General features: G+C 43.9%; 2 protein-coding genes across 2 annotated transcripts in view; both read right to left on the reverse strand.

The window, feature by feature from the left end:
* Positions 1–1,054, reverse strand: part of emid1 (EMI domain containing 1) — a 46,156-nt gene extending 45,102 nt beyond the window's left edge. The window contains 2 exon segments of the mRNA XM_034542501.1: positions 516–590; positions 592–1,054. Coding sequence (XP_034398392.1) covers positions 516–590; positions 592–689 — 173 coding nt within the window. The 5' untranslated portion in view covers positions 690–1,054.
* A 1,986-nt stretch (positions 1,055–3,040) lies between these two features.
* Positions 3,041–15,602, reverse strand: part of dnah10 (dynein axonemal heavy chain 10) — a 28,309-nt gene continuing 15,747 nt past the window's right edge. The window contains 39 exon segments of the mRNA XM_034540935.1: positions 3,041–3,382; positions 3,480–3,625; positions 3,700–3,880; positions 3,996–4,163; positions 4,257–4,468; positions 4,707–4,838; positions 5,037–5,208; positions 5,299–5,394; positions 5,499–5,708; positions 6,070–6,270; positions 6,388–6,571; positions 6,761–6,915; positions 6,999–7,153; positions 7,275–7,379; positions 7,498–7,771; positions 7,875–8,104; positions 8,213–8,492; positions 8,953–9,100; positions 9,262–9,483; positions 9,631–9,848; positions 9,933–10,069; positions 10,162–10,343; positions 10,633–10,807; positions 10,918–11,079; positions 11,206–11,403; positions 11,575–11,655; positions 11,735–11,938; positions 12,022–12,057; positions 12,127–12,262; positions 12,751–12,939; positions 13,078–13,245; positions 13,436–13,529; positions 13,623–13,795; positions 13,879–14,139; positions 14,226–14,378; positions 14,452–14,597; positions 14,698–14,817; positions 15,111–15,327; positions 15,454–15,585. Of these exon segments, the coding sequence (XP_034396826.1) occupies positions 3,236–3,382; positions 3,480–3,625; positions 3,700–3,880; positions 3,996–4,163; positions 4,257–4,468; positions 4,707–4,838; positions 5,037–5,208; positions 5,299–5,394; positions 5,499–5,708; positions 6,070–6,270; positions 6,388–6,571; positions 6,761–6,915; positions 6,999–7,153; positions 7,275–7,379; positions 7,498–7,771; positions 7,875–8,104; positions 8,213–8,492; positions 8,953–9,100; positions 9,262–9,483; positions 9,631–9,848; positions 9,933–10,069; positions 10,162–10,343; positions 10,633–10,807; positions 10,918–11,079; positions 11,206–11,403; positions 11,575–11,655; positions 11,735–11,938; positions 12,022–12,057; positions 12,127–12,262; positions 12,751–12,939; positions 13,078–13,245; positions 13,436–13,529; positions 13,623–13,795; positions 13,879–14,139; positions 14,226–14,378; positions 14,452–14,597; positions 14,698–14,817; positions 15,111–15,327; positions 15,454–15,585 (6,600 nt within the window). The 3' untranslated portion in view covers positions 3,041–3,235.

Raw genomic sequence — 15,602 nt, forward strand, 5'->3', positions numbered from 1 at the left:
ATTCTGATGCTATTGTTGATGTGCACTTTATTACAGCCATACATATCGTTCACTGTCTTTAACACTTCTTCACGATGCATCCTGTCTTCATACCGGGATCCACAAAGGAGCAGGTTTGACTGGACAGATGCGAGGACTACCGGTGGGGTTTTGAAGAGCACCCTGACATGCTGCTCCTGCATGTCAGGGTGCTCAACAACACACCTCAAGACTGGAGGTGCTTTATGGAGCCCAGACACAGAGAAAGAGAGAGAGAGAGAGGCTGGGTGAACCGGGACAACAATGAAATGGAGTCAGCAGAGCAATGTGTGCTGCCAGCACAGGAAAAAGGAAACAAACTGTCAGGAAGACAATAGGACCTGGTAGATGGATGGAGATGGGAGTCGCTCTGCAGTGTTAACAAGGGGACATGAACACTGTGAAAGGGGTTCCTGTGTGGATGCAACACAGGACATCATTGAGGATTAACATACAGTCCAGAGGGAATGTTTATAATAGCATAAAGGTTCCCTTACCTTTTCTGATAGACTGAGGTTAGAGAGGCTGCAGGCTGCGCCCCAGAGGAGTAGGTCTTGTACAGTCCCGTCTTCAGGTCCCTCAACAGACGTACTGAGCCAGAGTATCAGCACAGTCCAAAGCAAACTTCTACTACAACGCGCGGACACGCTCTCCCGTTGGCGCGGTCCCATTTCCGTGGCATCAAAAGTACGGCCAGAAAAGTAGAACTGAGCCCAACTTCCCTCCCGGTGAGAAAACAGACCGGTTAGTGGATCCAGCTCGGTGGGAGAAACGTGTCAGACAGCTCCGGCTCGGCTGGAGAAGACGCGCATCCCATTCACTAAAGCAGCACTGATGTCGACCGATAACTGAAGCGGTGCCTCGCGCTCTTGTGACTCAACAATCTGAAGTAGAGCAACTGAAAGAAACCCCGTCAACTCCCGCTTCTGGTGTGTCTCTACCTATGACAGAGAGCGCTCCGCGTGTGCGCGTGAATGTGCGCGCGGTGCTCCTTTCTCCCGTTCCTGCTCGTCCCGACCGTCTGTGCGCTTATCGAGCCGAGCTCCCACTGCAGCGGGCATGGCAGCACTTTTATAGTCTCCTCGGGTCTTTTAAAGCACAGCCCGCTGGCTCCTTTTCACCCTGCCCCGTTTCAACCTCTCACGGAGGAGGAGGAGGACGCACGCTCGAGGCGACGGCACATTACGCATTGAAGGCTATTTGGTTAACTTCTAATTATTCTAATAATTATCGGCTGCTGCTTTTTCGAGACTCCTCTGAAATCTTGGGAACTTTGCCGGTGATGAGTAATTGTTATTTGGTGAACAACAGATTAGACAAGTTGTATTTAAAAAAAGCCCATAAAGCAAGGTTCATCCCGATATTGTTACCATGCTTTAACAACATGGTGTTCCTTTCCTCTGGTTGCCTTTCTGTCAAAGCTATCGGTGCCATGCAGGCACAGTGGCAGGAGAGTAGTGAGGTTACAGTAACCTCCATCAGCCCATACATGTGGGACATGGAGGTTTACAGCCAGCAACCACAGGGCTGCGGTCCTGCTCCAAACTAAACACCCCGCACTGCAACCCAAACCTGGGGCCCAAGATGGCACTCTGTGGTTGGGGGTGACTGCACCTCTCAGGCCCCACCGTGGGCTGAGCTGCAAGTCCCGCCAGCTAAAACATAGGCAGCATGGAGCACTTGGGAAACTTGTATAGAGTGCTGGTGAAGTTCTCAGCTGATGAGAGATTTTGTTCACACTTTGACACTCACAGGCAGCCATTGAGACACCAATCAGCTCCCATACTACAGGTAGAAAGACAAACAGCGTAAGCACTTGGATGGGACTGAGTAAGCCCACCTGCTCTCAATCACAACAAACGGACACCGTTTGGGAATTGGTTGGAGGTTTGGGAAGTGATAAGTCAAAGGCAATAGTGCCAACAGGAACTTGGGCAATAAGGGTTAATGTAAATCCTTCCAAATAATGTTGACTTCTGAGGTGGCCGACGAGGGTCGGTTTGGGTTTTCTTATTTCTCTCCTGCTTCCATAATGTCCTTCCCCTTTAATGTGCCAACAGCAGCGCAGCATTGTAGGTGCATTTACCTCCGGTCACTCATATGAATTGTGGGTTCGTTAAAAATGGTTTCCCTCTTTTCAACAGTGAAACACAATTCCTCCCTCCCCTCCCGTGTTTGGTCATAAACATGTCCGCGTCGCCACTCTTTATGATCGTCGCTCCAGTTAAAGCTGAGAAGACACCTGTCTAGCCTTTACCCTCTGCCATTCAGAGGGGAGCCTTACAGACGGCACAATGCAGTTAAGAGAAGCATGATCTCATATGAGAATATGGACTATTAAGGGAAGACACTTGAATGTAAAATATGTTCATGTTGCAAGTCCAAGTTTAGTCTAAACAGCACATCAACATTGATTACAGCTGCACTTGCACAACTCAGGCGATGAATGTTGCACACCACATGGCTTCAAACTGTTTTCTTTCCTGGGTTTCTGTGACCTCACTGCACCCAAGCTGCCAGATCTTCACCTTAACTTCTGCTACTTTGGTATGCTGACTTCAGCAGCCTCGATTACTTAGTATTGCACTAGATTTGTTCGTTAAATGTTACAGTGAAGCCTGGTACCGATCCTGCAGAGAACAGCTGAAAAGCTACTTGGGTAAAGTGGAAAACTTGAGCAGCCTTTGGTCAATGGTACATTTTCCACTGGATGGAGAAGATTATGTTCTTTTTACAACCTCACCAGAAATATTCAGCAGCTTTTTATGAATGAACAGAGTTCCTAAATATTACATTGAAAGTGATTGAACTGAATTGCAAACGTTTATTTATTAAAATAAAAGTAGGAGACTTTCAGGCCTGACAGATCCTGACCCATTATAGCTTGATGGTACTTTTGCCCACTGTAACACCAAAGATAAATCCCTGGAGCTCCTGCCCAGAATAAAGAGTTCAGTGTGATGTGCTGCCATCTAGTGAGAATATCATAAAGTTATGCAGTAGATAATGAGCCAAGCATCTACTTTTCAATCAATTTATTTTTCAAACATATGTGCAATCTTTCAATCATAACTTATTTGGTTTCCTGTAATCGACCCATTAATCAGAGGTACAAAAAGTGTGTTTCAATCTCTTTAAAAAGCATAAATGGTATCAATCAACGTGTTGGAACAGACTGTGGGAAAGCGAACCAGCTCGGTTAGGCTGAGGCTTGTCTTTAGTCAGCGTTGAGGCACAAACAGACTCCCCCCAGCACCCAGTGGGAGATGTGCTTCGTGGTGAACAGGTCTGCCTCAAACACAAACCCCACACCCATTGCATTCCTCCGCAGAGATGTGGTGTACACTGGTGTCCGAATCGTATTCTGTGGTACAAAATACACATGACAGTTAGGAAAAAACATGGAAACAGCAAAGTAAGTTCTTATGTGTATGGAGACCTGTGGTGCCTGTGGTCCACACCTGTAACCTCAGGCGGCGTGCCTCTATGGGGATGACTTTGAGAATGGGCAGTTCAACAACCAGAACCTTTGGTTTACTCTTCACCAGGCAGCCCTTCTCCATGTCCCAGTCCGCTCCCTCCAGATACAGGCCGGACACAAAGCAGCCTGCGGGGATAACACTATTAGTATTTATAACTAATCACTGATTATGCTGCAAAAGGGGAATTGTATTTCATTACCCTGTCCAGGTCTCTCACTGACTTCATCCTCACTGCGGTACTGGGTCACCTGCGTGTACAGTGTGGAAAGATCGAGAGGCCAACCATTTTTCCTGCATGCAGTTTGGACCAGGGCCGTCAGGTAGGACTCTGGGATATGGAGTCCTGATAGCCACATAACCTTTGGCTCTCCCTCATCCACCTGGTAGACGCAAGATACACAGATACATCAGACATAAAGCTGCTTTCTCTACTTTTTAATGACAGAATACACAACATCTAAGAGGGGCTCTGTGATAGTGTGTGTCCGTCCTCACCCAGTAGCTATACTGTTCGTAACGCCTCTTGAAATGGCCCATCCAGTTGCCGAGGGACTTCAGTGTGTCAGGTGCCAACTTCTTCCAAATGGCTGGAATGTGACCATTAAAAAGTGCCCGAGCAACCTCATCCAACTCACTGCTCATTCCCACCTCACCAGCCAAGGCCTAGGGGACACAAGAGAATCAGAACAAATGTAAACCTGTGTGAAGCACAAAGATGCCACATCTATCTTGCTGTCCTCAGCCCCTCCTTCTCACCCTCTGCAGCTCAGCCAGAGAGCGCCGCATGCGGACCACTAGCTTGTTGAAGCGCTCCAGTTCTTGAAGCAGCACCACTGAGGTCGGGGAAATGTCAGTCCCAAACCTTTTACAGATCACATCCATGTCAAATAACTTGGGCAGCTTGTTCTGAATGTCCTGGGCCACCTGGCTGATGAACTCATCCCTACCGATGCTTCCACTAGATTCACCTGAGGCATATGAGAGTGTTAAAAGACCATAAGAGAGGAGACAAGTGGCAGTGTGGTGGCAAAGAGAGTAAACACCCTTCAACAGTATGGAACAGCTTTTCCTTCTGAAAAAAAGTTAATATTACTTCCAGGAATGCTCTTCAAAGCTCAATGTGGAGGCGGGCAAGCAATGTTTCAATTTATTCTGTTAAAATCAATTAAAAGACAGGATGATAGGATGAAATATGCCAAATCATACCTGTCTGAGGCTGCAGGTCTATCAGGTGAGTCCACATGTCTTTAGCTGCCTGTGTGTAGTATCCTATCTCTGCATTGGAATGAAGACCCATCACCTCTGGTGTGTTTGCCAGTGGCAGCGTCTCAATCTCATCTGTAACAGATAGAAGGATAAGAATTTACTTTTTAGCACCGACCAGCAGCTCTATAGCTCGCTAAGTTGTCGGTAAACTAAATGTCCCACCCTTTGTCAGCAATTTGGCGTGGAGGCCAAGTGCTTATGAGGTTGTGTGTTCCTTTGTGTGTTTTATTTTAAGTACAAGAATGTAAAGCAATTAAAACATTGACTTACCAACATATTCTTTCTTGGACCCAGTTGAGGGGATCTTGTAATCTACGTCCTTGTTGCTGAAGAAGTGGAATTGCCGAAAGGTGTAGAAGAGGAAGTCTCCAAGGTACTCATCCATGTAGACAGTCAGGATCCTGCGGTCAAAGCTATCTATGGCTCGGCCACCATACATCACCTACAGAACATTATACAGACATGCTTAATGTACAGCACCAGCAACATAATATATATACAATCTATTAAAACACAATGAATTTAGCCTTACCTCCCCAATAAGGTATTTAAGACTTCCCCAGGGAATATTGCTTTCTCCTTGGTTGTGCGCTTTTGTCAGGTAAGTCTTCAGGATCTCCATACACACCTGTTGAATACAGTATCATAGTTTAAACCATTGAAGAGTGAAGTGAAATACAACTTCAAACAGAATCCCTTATACATAGTTTAAATTACTCCCCTGCCACTTACAAAGAAGTCAGACTCATTGAAGTCGCAGGAGACGTTCCAGCCAATCTTGCCGTACTTGCGTCTCTCTTGCACCACAGCGTGGAAGAAGGCCAGCACATATACCAGGCTGCCGAAGGCAGGGTGAGGGCATGAAATCAAGGTCTCCGTGGAGATTTTAGAGTATGTGGCTCTAATGTTCAGCTTGAGACCGTTGGGAGGCTCCGTCACGACCTGCACACAATATTAAAGTACATGTAAACACACTGCCCATTTCAACATTCTGTCTGTATTATTATTGTAGTTAGTATTGTAAATTGTTAACCATCAAAAACAGTCTCTCATATTAAGTCTTTTCCATGCTTATTGAATGTGGCTACCCTCCCACTGGTGTGTACAACTTAAAAGTAGTATCACCTAGCTGTAATCGAAATGCAATATTAATAATAATAACTTTATTTATATAGCACTTTTAAAAACAGGGTTTACAAAGTGCTATTCCCAACATATAGATCAGAAATATTCCAAATCAGAACCCATTTTCTACCCAATACTGAATCTTAGAAAAAAGAAACAAAGAGAAAATGTGTTTCACCTTCAGGGACTTTTGCAGTATGCCAATGGGGAAATCCGGAATGGGGTTGGTGGTGATCCACAAGCGGAAGTTGGGGTTGGGCTTGGTGATCCTCTCTAAGGACTTTTCCAAATCCTTCAGCCACTTTACAAGCAGGTGGCAGTTCTGTAGCATCAACCACTGACCACGGGACCCCGCCTTCTCCAGCAACTGCAGTGCCACCTTTATCACAGGTTCAGAAGACAGTTGACTTAGTGTGACTACTTCCTGTTCCCCATACTCATTCCACGTGACCACCCTTAAAGCTTTGCTGTGATATGGAAGAGAAGTCTTCAGTACCTTCTCTTGGCCTTGGCCCATAGCGAGGAACTTGAACTTGTTGTCTCCAAAGCCTAACCTCTCGGCTAGTTTCATGAGGTCAGTGGCCGGATCAGAGCCGGGACTCAAGATGAAGACAATGGGGGAGGAAGGTGTGCTCTGGTCATAAATTGCATCAAAGCTGATCACAGGGGGCTGCACATATCTGAGCAGAAACACAAGAAAACACATAGAAACTCAGGGCTTGGTTTCTCTCTGTGTACATATTTACATCTTCTATAAACATGGTCAAATATGTGTGTTTAGTGGCACCACAGTGGTGTATATACTGCATATACATTATACAGTAAATACTATATATTTAACTGCGATATTGCAATAGAAACGGTCTCACTTCTCGCCCATGGTGACAGTGATGTAGTCAGTGACAGCTCTGTAGATCCTATCAACACGGAAGCAGCGCAGCAGCAGCAGCTTCTGAAAGGCCGACAGGTTCTCCTCATATTTCATGGGGAATTGAGCCTGTTCTGGTCCATCTAAGTCATACCACTAAGCAGAAAAAGAATCAGGGATAAACTCTCAACCGATTAGGTAACATGCCTATCGTGATTCCTGTCACTTTGGTCACTTACAGACTTCCAGTCAGTGGACTGTTTCTCCACATCATCCGGCAGAGAGCCAAAGTGCTCCGGAAAGAGCTCTCCTAGTTTCACTATGTCCTCCCAGCCCTGGTCTGCAAGCCAGTCACAGGGCTTTTTACGTGTGCTCTTTTCCAGGGATAGATTACCTTAACACGCGAGGTGGAAAAACAACATATGCTTTGAACAATGTGTGCATACACACTTTTGTCTAAATTTGTGATTAACATTATCTAATTAAACATTTTAGATGAGTTAAACTTATCTCACCCTTGATAAAGAACTCCAACTCCTCCTGAGGTGACCTTCCTTCTGCCTGCTCAATCTTGATGGTCATGTTAAAGGAAAAGAGCAGCTTGTGTCTCTCAAACAGACCTAAGGATACACAAGTCAGTTCAGGTTATATTAACCACAAAGTAATCAGAAATACTGCGTTTTATCTTAAGATATTGATCCTTTTCCACCCATTCCATTATTACATTTATTATTTTACCTGTGCAGCCATAGTTATAAACACTATATGTCAGTGTTGTCATGATGTTCTTCAGTCTTTTGAGCAGGGCAGAGTCCGGCAGAGATCTGCGCAGTGAAAAGTCAAACACTTCCAGGTAGGAGGCTAGAGAGTACTGGTACATGCTGTTCACCAGAGCCATCTCCGTCAGTACGAAGAATAGGATAGCTCCGCGCTTGGCAGCAGGTCGATAGCTGTCTCTGAGTTCATCGATGGCCACGGATGTCTTCTCGGCCAACTGCAGTTTTTCAAATACCTGATGATCACAACATCAAATAAATGGAAAACTAGGATCAATGACTTCAGTGAAAATGCTTTTATTCCATGAGTTCACTGATGCTTGCTGTAGCCAAACTGACCTCACTGGCTTTTGACTTTGTCTCCTCCAATGTGTCGACCAGCTCCGTGTTATCCAACATGTTGCCCGTAGATGTGGCCAGCTCTCTGAGCAAGCAGTCCCCGAGGTTCTTCAGCAGCTTCTTATTGTTGCTTGTCTCTTGAATCAAATGCTCACGCTGCTCCTCCAGCTTCTTCTTCTCAAAGCCCATGATAACACTCAGCAGCTGGTCCTCCAGACCCTTAAGAGTCACTACACGTAATATAGATACAATAAATGGACAAAGACAAACAAAGCATTCAGAACATGCTGTTCAAATGTTACAGACAAAGCCATGGTTACCATGCCAAACAATCTTACCAGTATAATTAATGACAATGGCTTTTCCAAACACTGATGGGGAGTATTTGGGGTTAGCAAGTTTGGTGTTGAGGTACAGTTTGAAGTTGGGATCATAGTCCACCTCCTTGTCACCCAGCATGAGGACCTGTCTGCCCTCTGCTCCTTTTACGTTCTTCTCCAGGACATTGTCAATCACGGGATCAATGTACTCATCCACATCTTGAAAGAGGAATGGCAAGCCATATTTAATGGCCATCTCTAGCTGCTTCATGAAGTCTGGATCATTGAAAGATGAGATCTGGGGAACCAAAGGATGATGACAATGTCAGCATTTTCTAGCTCTTTAGAAAGCACAGCTGCCGATTCAGTGGGAGCCTCCAGCATTGATTTGATACCAAACTCCACCCATATGCTGCGTGACAAAGCCTGTGCTGTAAAAAAGGTGACACTTTCCTTCTAAAGAGGTTACATCAATGGTGAGCAAACAACTAATCACATTTTTAATATTGTATAGCTGTGTGGGCTGTGTGCACTTTGCTTTCTGTGTGTGTGTGTGTGTGTGGTTCTGAAATGTATCAAAATCTGTAGAGCATAACGTCATGTAGGCTATTGTTATTGTAAAATGTTTATCTTGGGTATTTTTGAGCAAAGTGCTGATTCTGGGTCTGTCACCAGTGGGAAGAGCTGACTCAGCAGTATTTCTGGGACTTGTGAGCAGTAATTAAACAAATCCTGGAAAGGAATGAAATATGTTGTACCTTGAGGTTATTGTTTTGTTCCTTCTTTTTAATCCAGTTGAGTGCTTGCTGTTGTGGGTCAATACACATGGCAAAACGGCTCCCCCTGCTGGTGAGGATTCCATTCTGCACCGAGAGTTCATCTGGAGGCAAACCCTCTGAGCCCCATCTATTACACAGGGTGTATCGGACACATTGTTAGCCCTATTGTCAGTGTGCAGACAAAATAAAGATAAATCCACATAAGTGAAACAAGCACCTAATCAACATCCTATTGTCCTGTCAAGGTGACACTTGTATAATCTATAATGAGAACAGACTCCTTCTCACCTGCTGATTTCTACCTCATCAGTCAGAAGGCTTTCCACTTTGAAAGGCTGGCTCAAGGGGATGCCTCTATCCTGCACATTCTTAACCCATACTTGGTAAACCATTTCATTCCTGAAGTCCCAACTGAAGGCCCCTACATAGCTCAGGAAAGCAGCAGCTATCAGGCAGTCACCCAGGAGACGCACTCGACGCTGCTTCAACTCTTCCAAATCTTGTGTCCATCTGCGTGGGGATCGTTGAAAGAGGGAGTCGTAAGGAGAACATGTGAATGAAGAAAAGGCCATTCAAAAGAATCAAATAAGCAACGCTCAGCCAGGTTGGTTAGGTTGAGTGTTGTGACTTCATGTGTTATATGTTTTACAGCCTCACCGTTCATTCTCAGAGCTCAAGCCAGAGATGAGTTTGTCAGCAGCTATAAGCCTCCTCTCCATGAGCTCAGCCTCATCCTGTAGCAGCCTTTTCTCCTCAATAGCAGCTTGGTACTTATCTCCAAGAGCGTGCAACTCCTTCTGGATCTTGTTAAGCTCACTCTGAATGCATTCCAGCTCCTTCTTACTCTGAAAGAAGTTCTTCTCTAGGCGTGCAACCTAAAAGCAAATTGGAAATAAGACTGTTCAATCTGTGTTCCTACTTATAGAGCATGATGTTAGCATGTACAAACTTTACATCACCTTCTCTCTCTTGGGTTGTATCTCCCTTGCAACCTCACAGTAACCCATGATAGCCTCGACAAACTTGAGCATTCCTGAACCGGCCTTACTTATGGCTTGCATTTCCTCAAAACTTGTCTGGAGGTCCTTTAGGTAGCCTAGACATTTGCAAATGGAAATGCCACTATCATAGACAGTAAATGGGTATTATCAATATTCGTATTATTCATTGATCATGAAGCCCACTTACCTTTGACAATCCTGACTTGGTTATTATGTATGGAATCACAGTCCATTTCCATCAGCGAGCGCAGGAAGTTGGTCTCTGACATCATTCCTCTGGCTGACTGCCAATTGATCTCCTTGTAGCCACGCATCACCAGGATGCACTCACAAATCACCTGCACCTGTTTGGGTGGCTTGGCAAAGGATCTGCACAATGAACCAGCCGCAAGAATGCAGACAGAGCGAGAGTTTTCATTAACAGATTACAAAAGTTTGCTTTTTGGTCAGGTATGCAAGTGTTAAGTTTCCATGATGATTAATTGGTGCCCGATTAAACATTGTAGAATAATTAAGCAACACCACATACAGTATGTTTTGGGTTAACATTTAATTTACAGAGGTTTAGTCCCTATTTACTCATTCATTGTGATGAATCATCGTTAGCTTTCTCAACAACATAATGAAAACAATGCTCTGAGTAAGGAGGAGAGTTTACCGGATCTCTGTGACATCAGATTTTTCCAGATCTTTCAGTGCGTTGCGGGCTGCCTCTAATGCCGGCAGAGCCTCAGTCAGAGAACTTTCAGCCTCTTTCTTTTCCACAGCTATAACTTTGTTCTGCTCTTCAATCTCTTTTGCTTTGTGTTCTGCCAGAGTCTTTTTCTCCTCAGCTAGGAAAAGAAACGTTAAGACGGTTGTCAATATTGTGTTATGTTTTGGAAGCTTAGAGTATACTGCGTTTATCATAACCCCGAGTTAAGTGATGCAGGTAATCACTGACCTACGGTCGTATTTGTGCCAATCTCATTCAGCATGGCCTCACAGGCTATGGACTTTTCAGCCAGGACCACCTTCTGCTCTGCTAGCTTGACATTAAGCTCAAGCAGCTGCTCACTAGCCTCCTTCAGTTTATCCAAACCTCCCTCTAGATGCTTGCACTGAGCTGGAACAAGAGAGAACAAGTTAGTAAAACAAAGTTTTTCAAATAATCAATGCACAGTAGCCCTGTGGCACCAGTCTAACCCTTCACACAGAGGTGCAGACTTGATAGTGTGTTTCATCTGCTCACCCAGAATATATTGGTCCTTTTCCTCCAAGAGGTTAGAATAGGTACTGATGAAGTCCAAGTAGTTCTTTGGAGTAACATAGTTGCAACGTCTGAGTTTCTGCTGGAATAGCTTGCTATAGTCACCCACAGAGCTATGGACCATGCACACATGAGCTATCACTGCTGCAGAGTGTGCCTCAGGAATCATTGGACTTTCACCTGTTGGAAGAAGAAAAAAAAGGACACAAAACAAAATCTAGATTTAGGGATAATATATTACTGGAGTTTTTATATCATTTTAGTTAAATACAGTAAAGAAAACCTCTTGAATGGTTGTCTGAAAATAAACTGTTCATAATATATGCATTTAAAAAAAGTGTAATTACACACCAAGGAAAGACTGAGCGACTGCGAGTAATGCCTGTGGAGGCCATGGCAAGAACCAGTCTATCACAGTGTTGTTCATCAGTCCTGAGAGAAAAGTACACAGTTAGTGAAAGAAAACCAGAAATAATAACAAAATCAAGTGTTGCCTAACATCGCATTTCACCTGGGAAGTTCCTGCAGCGTGTCCTGAGGGTGTCCCCTACTGGAGACATGGCTAATACGATGTGTAGATTGTTGGCGCTCTTGTTGACAAAGTACCGCCACACACTCTCTTTCGAGGGACCTGCTCCCATCGTAAGAGCTTCATCACGAAGCTGGTTGAGAAGGGACTCCTTCTCATCATCAGGGAACAATGCAGGAACAATGCCTAGAGAGAGCATGACCAGTACTACAGCTGTGGTTTTCAAGAAAAATAAATGTAGTGTGTGCCAGGAGGTTAGTGTGACAAACCTGAGGTGAGCATGTTGTTAATGAGTTCTAAGAAGCCTTCCTCTGCAACATGGGCATCAGTAAAGAGGAACACTGTCTTCTTATTTTCAATGAGTTCTAAGAAGCCTTCCTCTGCAACATGGGCATCAGTAAAGAGGAACACTGTCTTCTTATTTTCAATGCCAAGCTTCAAGTACAATGCTTTCAGGTCATCACGGAAGTTTGACTCACTGTATCCTCTGCTAAGTGTTATCTCGAACACCTGGAAAAAGCAGATTTCATTACTAGATGATGGAGAGTTATTTGCTAATATTTCTCCGTGTGATGTTTTACACCATAGAAATCAGAGTTAAGAACCCCTTTTCAAAAGATGACGAGAAAGGTATAGTTCAATGCTGCTTCAACCTCTCTCACCCTCAGTTCACCCATTACAATTCATCCCTTAGTAGCTAGTTAGAAGAATCCTCTTTTCACATTGGAAGACAGTGTCACCTATAACTATATTCCACATCATCTTGTTCCAATGTTTCAATAAGATGCCACATTCTCACGGCAGTAATGTTTCCCCATTTCTTGCCATGACACGTGTGGTGTGGTGTAGTTAACATTTAAATAAAAAGCATATTTGCTCTGCCTTAAGTGTAATTGTAGCATATGTGACTTTGATCTTAAAGACATTTTGACATTTGTTCATCATTGAGAATAATTTGCCCTTCACCACAACCCATCGTGGCTCTTGTGTTTTACAACCTCACGGCCGGCAGTGAAGGCAGCGAGCTTGGTGAGCGACTGCTTCCCAGAGCCCCCGACGCCGACGAGCAGTGCGTGGCCACGTTCAATGCGGATGATGCGGTGCACACGGGTCAGATGTTCCAGAGCGTCATCAAACAGTACGAGGTTCATCCGCGACTTGTTCTCATTGTATTCCTCTTGAATTTCCTGCAGAATGCACAAACACAGTGGTATCTCAGTATGTGTGAGAAAATAATTGTAACAATTTGTCGTATTATTATACAATAATGTTCCAAATGTATATTAGACTGAGACTACACAACACTGATAATAACTTGACAATACCTGAAACATGGCTTTTGATGCATCATAGTCCTGTATATCCTCATAGACCCTTGGTTCAATCTCATTTAGGGCTGTCCTGTAGTCTCCGAAAATAATTGGATCCCTCATGACTGCCTCCATGACTGACTTGAAATGCTCCTCAATCAGGTTTTTTATGTGGCCTTGGAGCTGGTGGCAAAATACATTGGTTAAATTTTTAAGGTGAAATACAACACGACAAAACTATTCCGTATATAGCAGCTGAGCATACATTTGTAGTTACAGTCGGAGGAACAATAAACATATTGTATTTGTCCCTGCGGTGAATACAGAGGATAATATACAGTGAATATCAACTACGATTAGTAATAATTATTACCAAGGCTTTGTCAGTTTCATCAATGAGTCTGTCATGAAAGATTCTCAGGCACTCGTTTCTCCAGACTCGCACAAATTGAGTGACAGTCAAAAACCTGGAAGAGCGCAATCAGGTAAAGCAAATACATTGAAAAACATAAACAACATCTTTGTTAATGTGTTATTGGAGTGAATGTGCCAGATCAGACCTGTCAGGTTTCGTGAGAGTCAGTCCATTGTAGACCCTTGACAGGTCCCTCAGGTTGAAGATGTAGTGGAACTTGGAAGGGGTGGGTGGCAAATCTTTGATGATGTTGTTGTACAGTTCCAGTGTGCAGAAGGTGACTTTATCACAAACCTTCTGTATGGCGTCTTCAAATGCCTAAAATTTTTGACCACGTTTACTAAATTTGAGTGATTGAGTTTATGATGTGTATTTGATGTATGTGGGAAAGAGATACTCACTCTGGTGTGGCCTTTGATAATGGACGCATAGATGCGGTTGAGGGAGTCCATTGCAGGGAAGGGGATGCTAAAGACACTGAAGTTGGAGATGAAGCGGGGATCTACTTCGTTCCTCCCACCTCCTGCCTTTCCCATGGCAGCAATAAAACCAAGGTCCTTGAGGATTTTGTATTTAAGATCCTTTCCTCTGTCATAAATGCCTCCTCGATCCAATAACAGCTTAAGAAGTGCGATGGGCTGCTGTGTGCCGTAATTATCCACCTGGACAAGCATAGAGTATATTGCAATATTATCAAACATACAAGATCTGTCACAGTAAAGGAGCTACACGACTTTGGAGTAGGTACCTTTGGCATATTCATGTCATCCATAAAGACCAGCAGTCTTTTCCCCAGAGGAGGCCCATAAGTCTCTTTGGTCCTTTTCTCCACATTGGCCTCCAAGTTCCTCTGCAGGTCCATTGAAGTTGTTCTGGATGAGAAGTTGATGATCAGAGTAATCTAGAAACAGAAGTTTAACAAATGTAAAGAATATCATCTCAAGTGACATAACAAATGTGTGTGGTAAACGTACCCTTGTATCTGCATTGAGGTTCTTCAGGAAGCTATGAATGGTGGCAGTCTTGGAAGTGCCAGACTCTCCGACCAGAAGCACTGGCCTCTTTATCTTCACCATCTGTTCCAGGATCCAGCTGGTTCTTGTAGTGTCAATAGTTGGCACTAGGGCAAAAGATGGATGATTAAGAAAATCAATGTGAAAGAAGTTCAAATCAATATTAATGCGGGACGTTGCCTCATAGCTCACAGAATTGACCTTTACCTAAAATATCAGCAAACTTCATCTCAGGGTTGTGGATATATTTGGTGACCAGAGAACTCCAGGTAACCCACTTATTTTGTGTTCCATCAAAATGAAAATCATACAAAGTCGGGAGGTATCCTGTTTGGATGCGGACACAAATAAAAGGCACATGAACTTATTTATATGGAGAATTTAGTTAATTAATTCAATCTAAAACCATAAAGCAATCCTGTGTATTCATTTTTTAAAGTGTCTGCAATGATGAACAATCTCATGTTATATATAATCATACTGTAGATCCCAACCCTGTCCTCTAGTACATAATATTAAATGTCACCCGCAAACGGTGGGTAAATAGAAAACACTGCATAATCTCGGCAATGCATGCTAATTTCCTCAAACAACTCTAAGTACACATTCTTTCTTTTTACCTGGGATCTCACCAGGTCCAGCTAGGGAGTTCTCATCCTGCACTGTAGTTAAGTTGGAAAGTCTTTTGATGAACTCATCAAACTTGATCCTACCCCTCTCCAGCAAGGTGGCCCCCAATGAGCAGTACAGTGCTTCCAGGAAGTAACACTCTAGGACTTCAGCACTGCTGCTCTCACTCTCAAGCAGCGCATCCAGAGTCAAGCACAGCTGAGTCACCTGAACGCACAACCAACACATGCGTCATTTGTCCAAGCAGTCTGAATTGGGACTATACTAATCTTCATGCATGAATACAACACAACTGGTACTGGAGTACATTTGAGATAGAGGGGATTGACGTACCATGTTTAGATCTGTCTGAGGGACAACAGTCTTCAGTTTCTGGCCCTGTTTGCCATCAACTATACCATCCACAATCATGTCAATAGAGCTGTGCACATATTTCTCAAACAGGTTGTTGAGCACTTTTTGTTCCTAGAAAGAAAAAAACT

Source organism: Cyclopterus lumpus, chromosome 9 (genome assembly GCF_009769545.1).
Source record: "Cyclopterus lumpus isolate fCycLum1 chromosome 9, fCycLum1.pri, whole genome shotgun sequence".
In the NCBI taxonomy this organism is placed as follows: domain Eukaryota; kingdom Metazoa; phylum Chordata; class Actinopteri; order Perciformes; family Cyclopteridae; genus Cyclopterus; species Cyclopterus lumpus.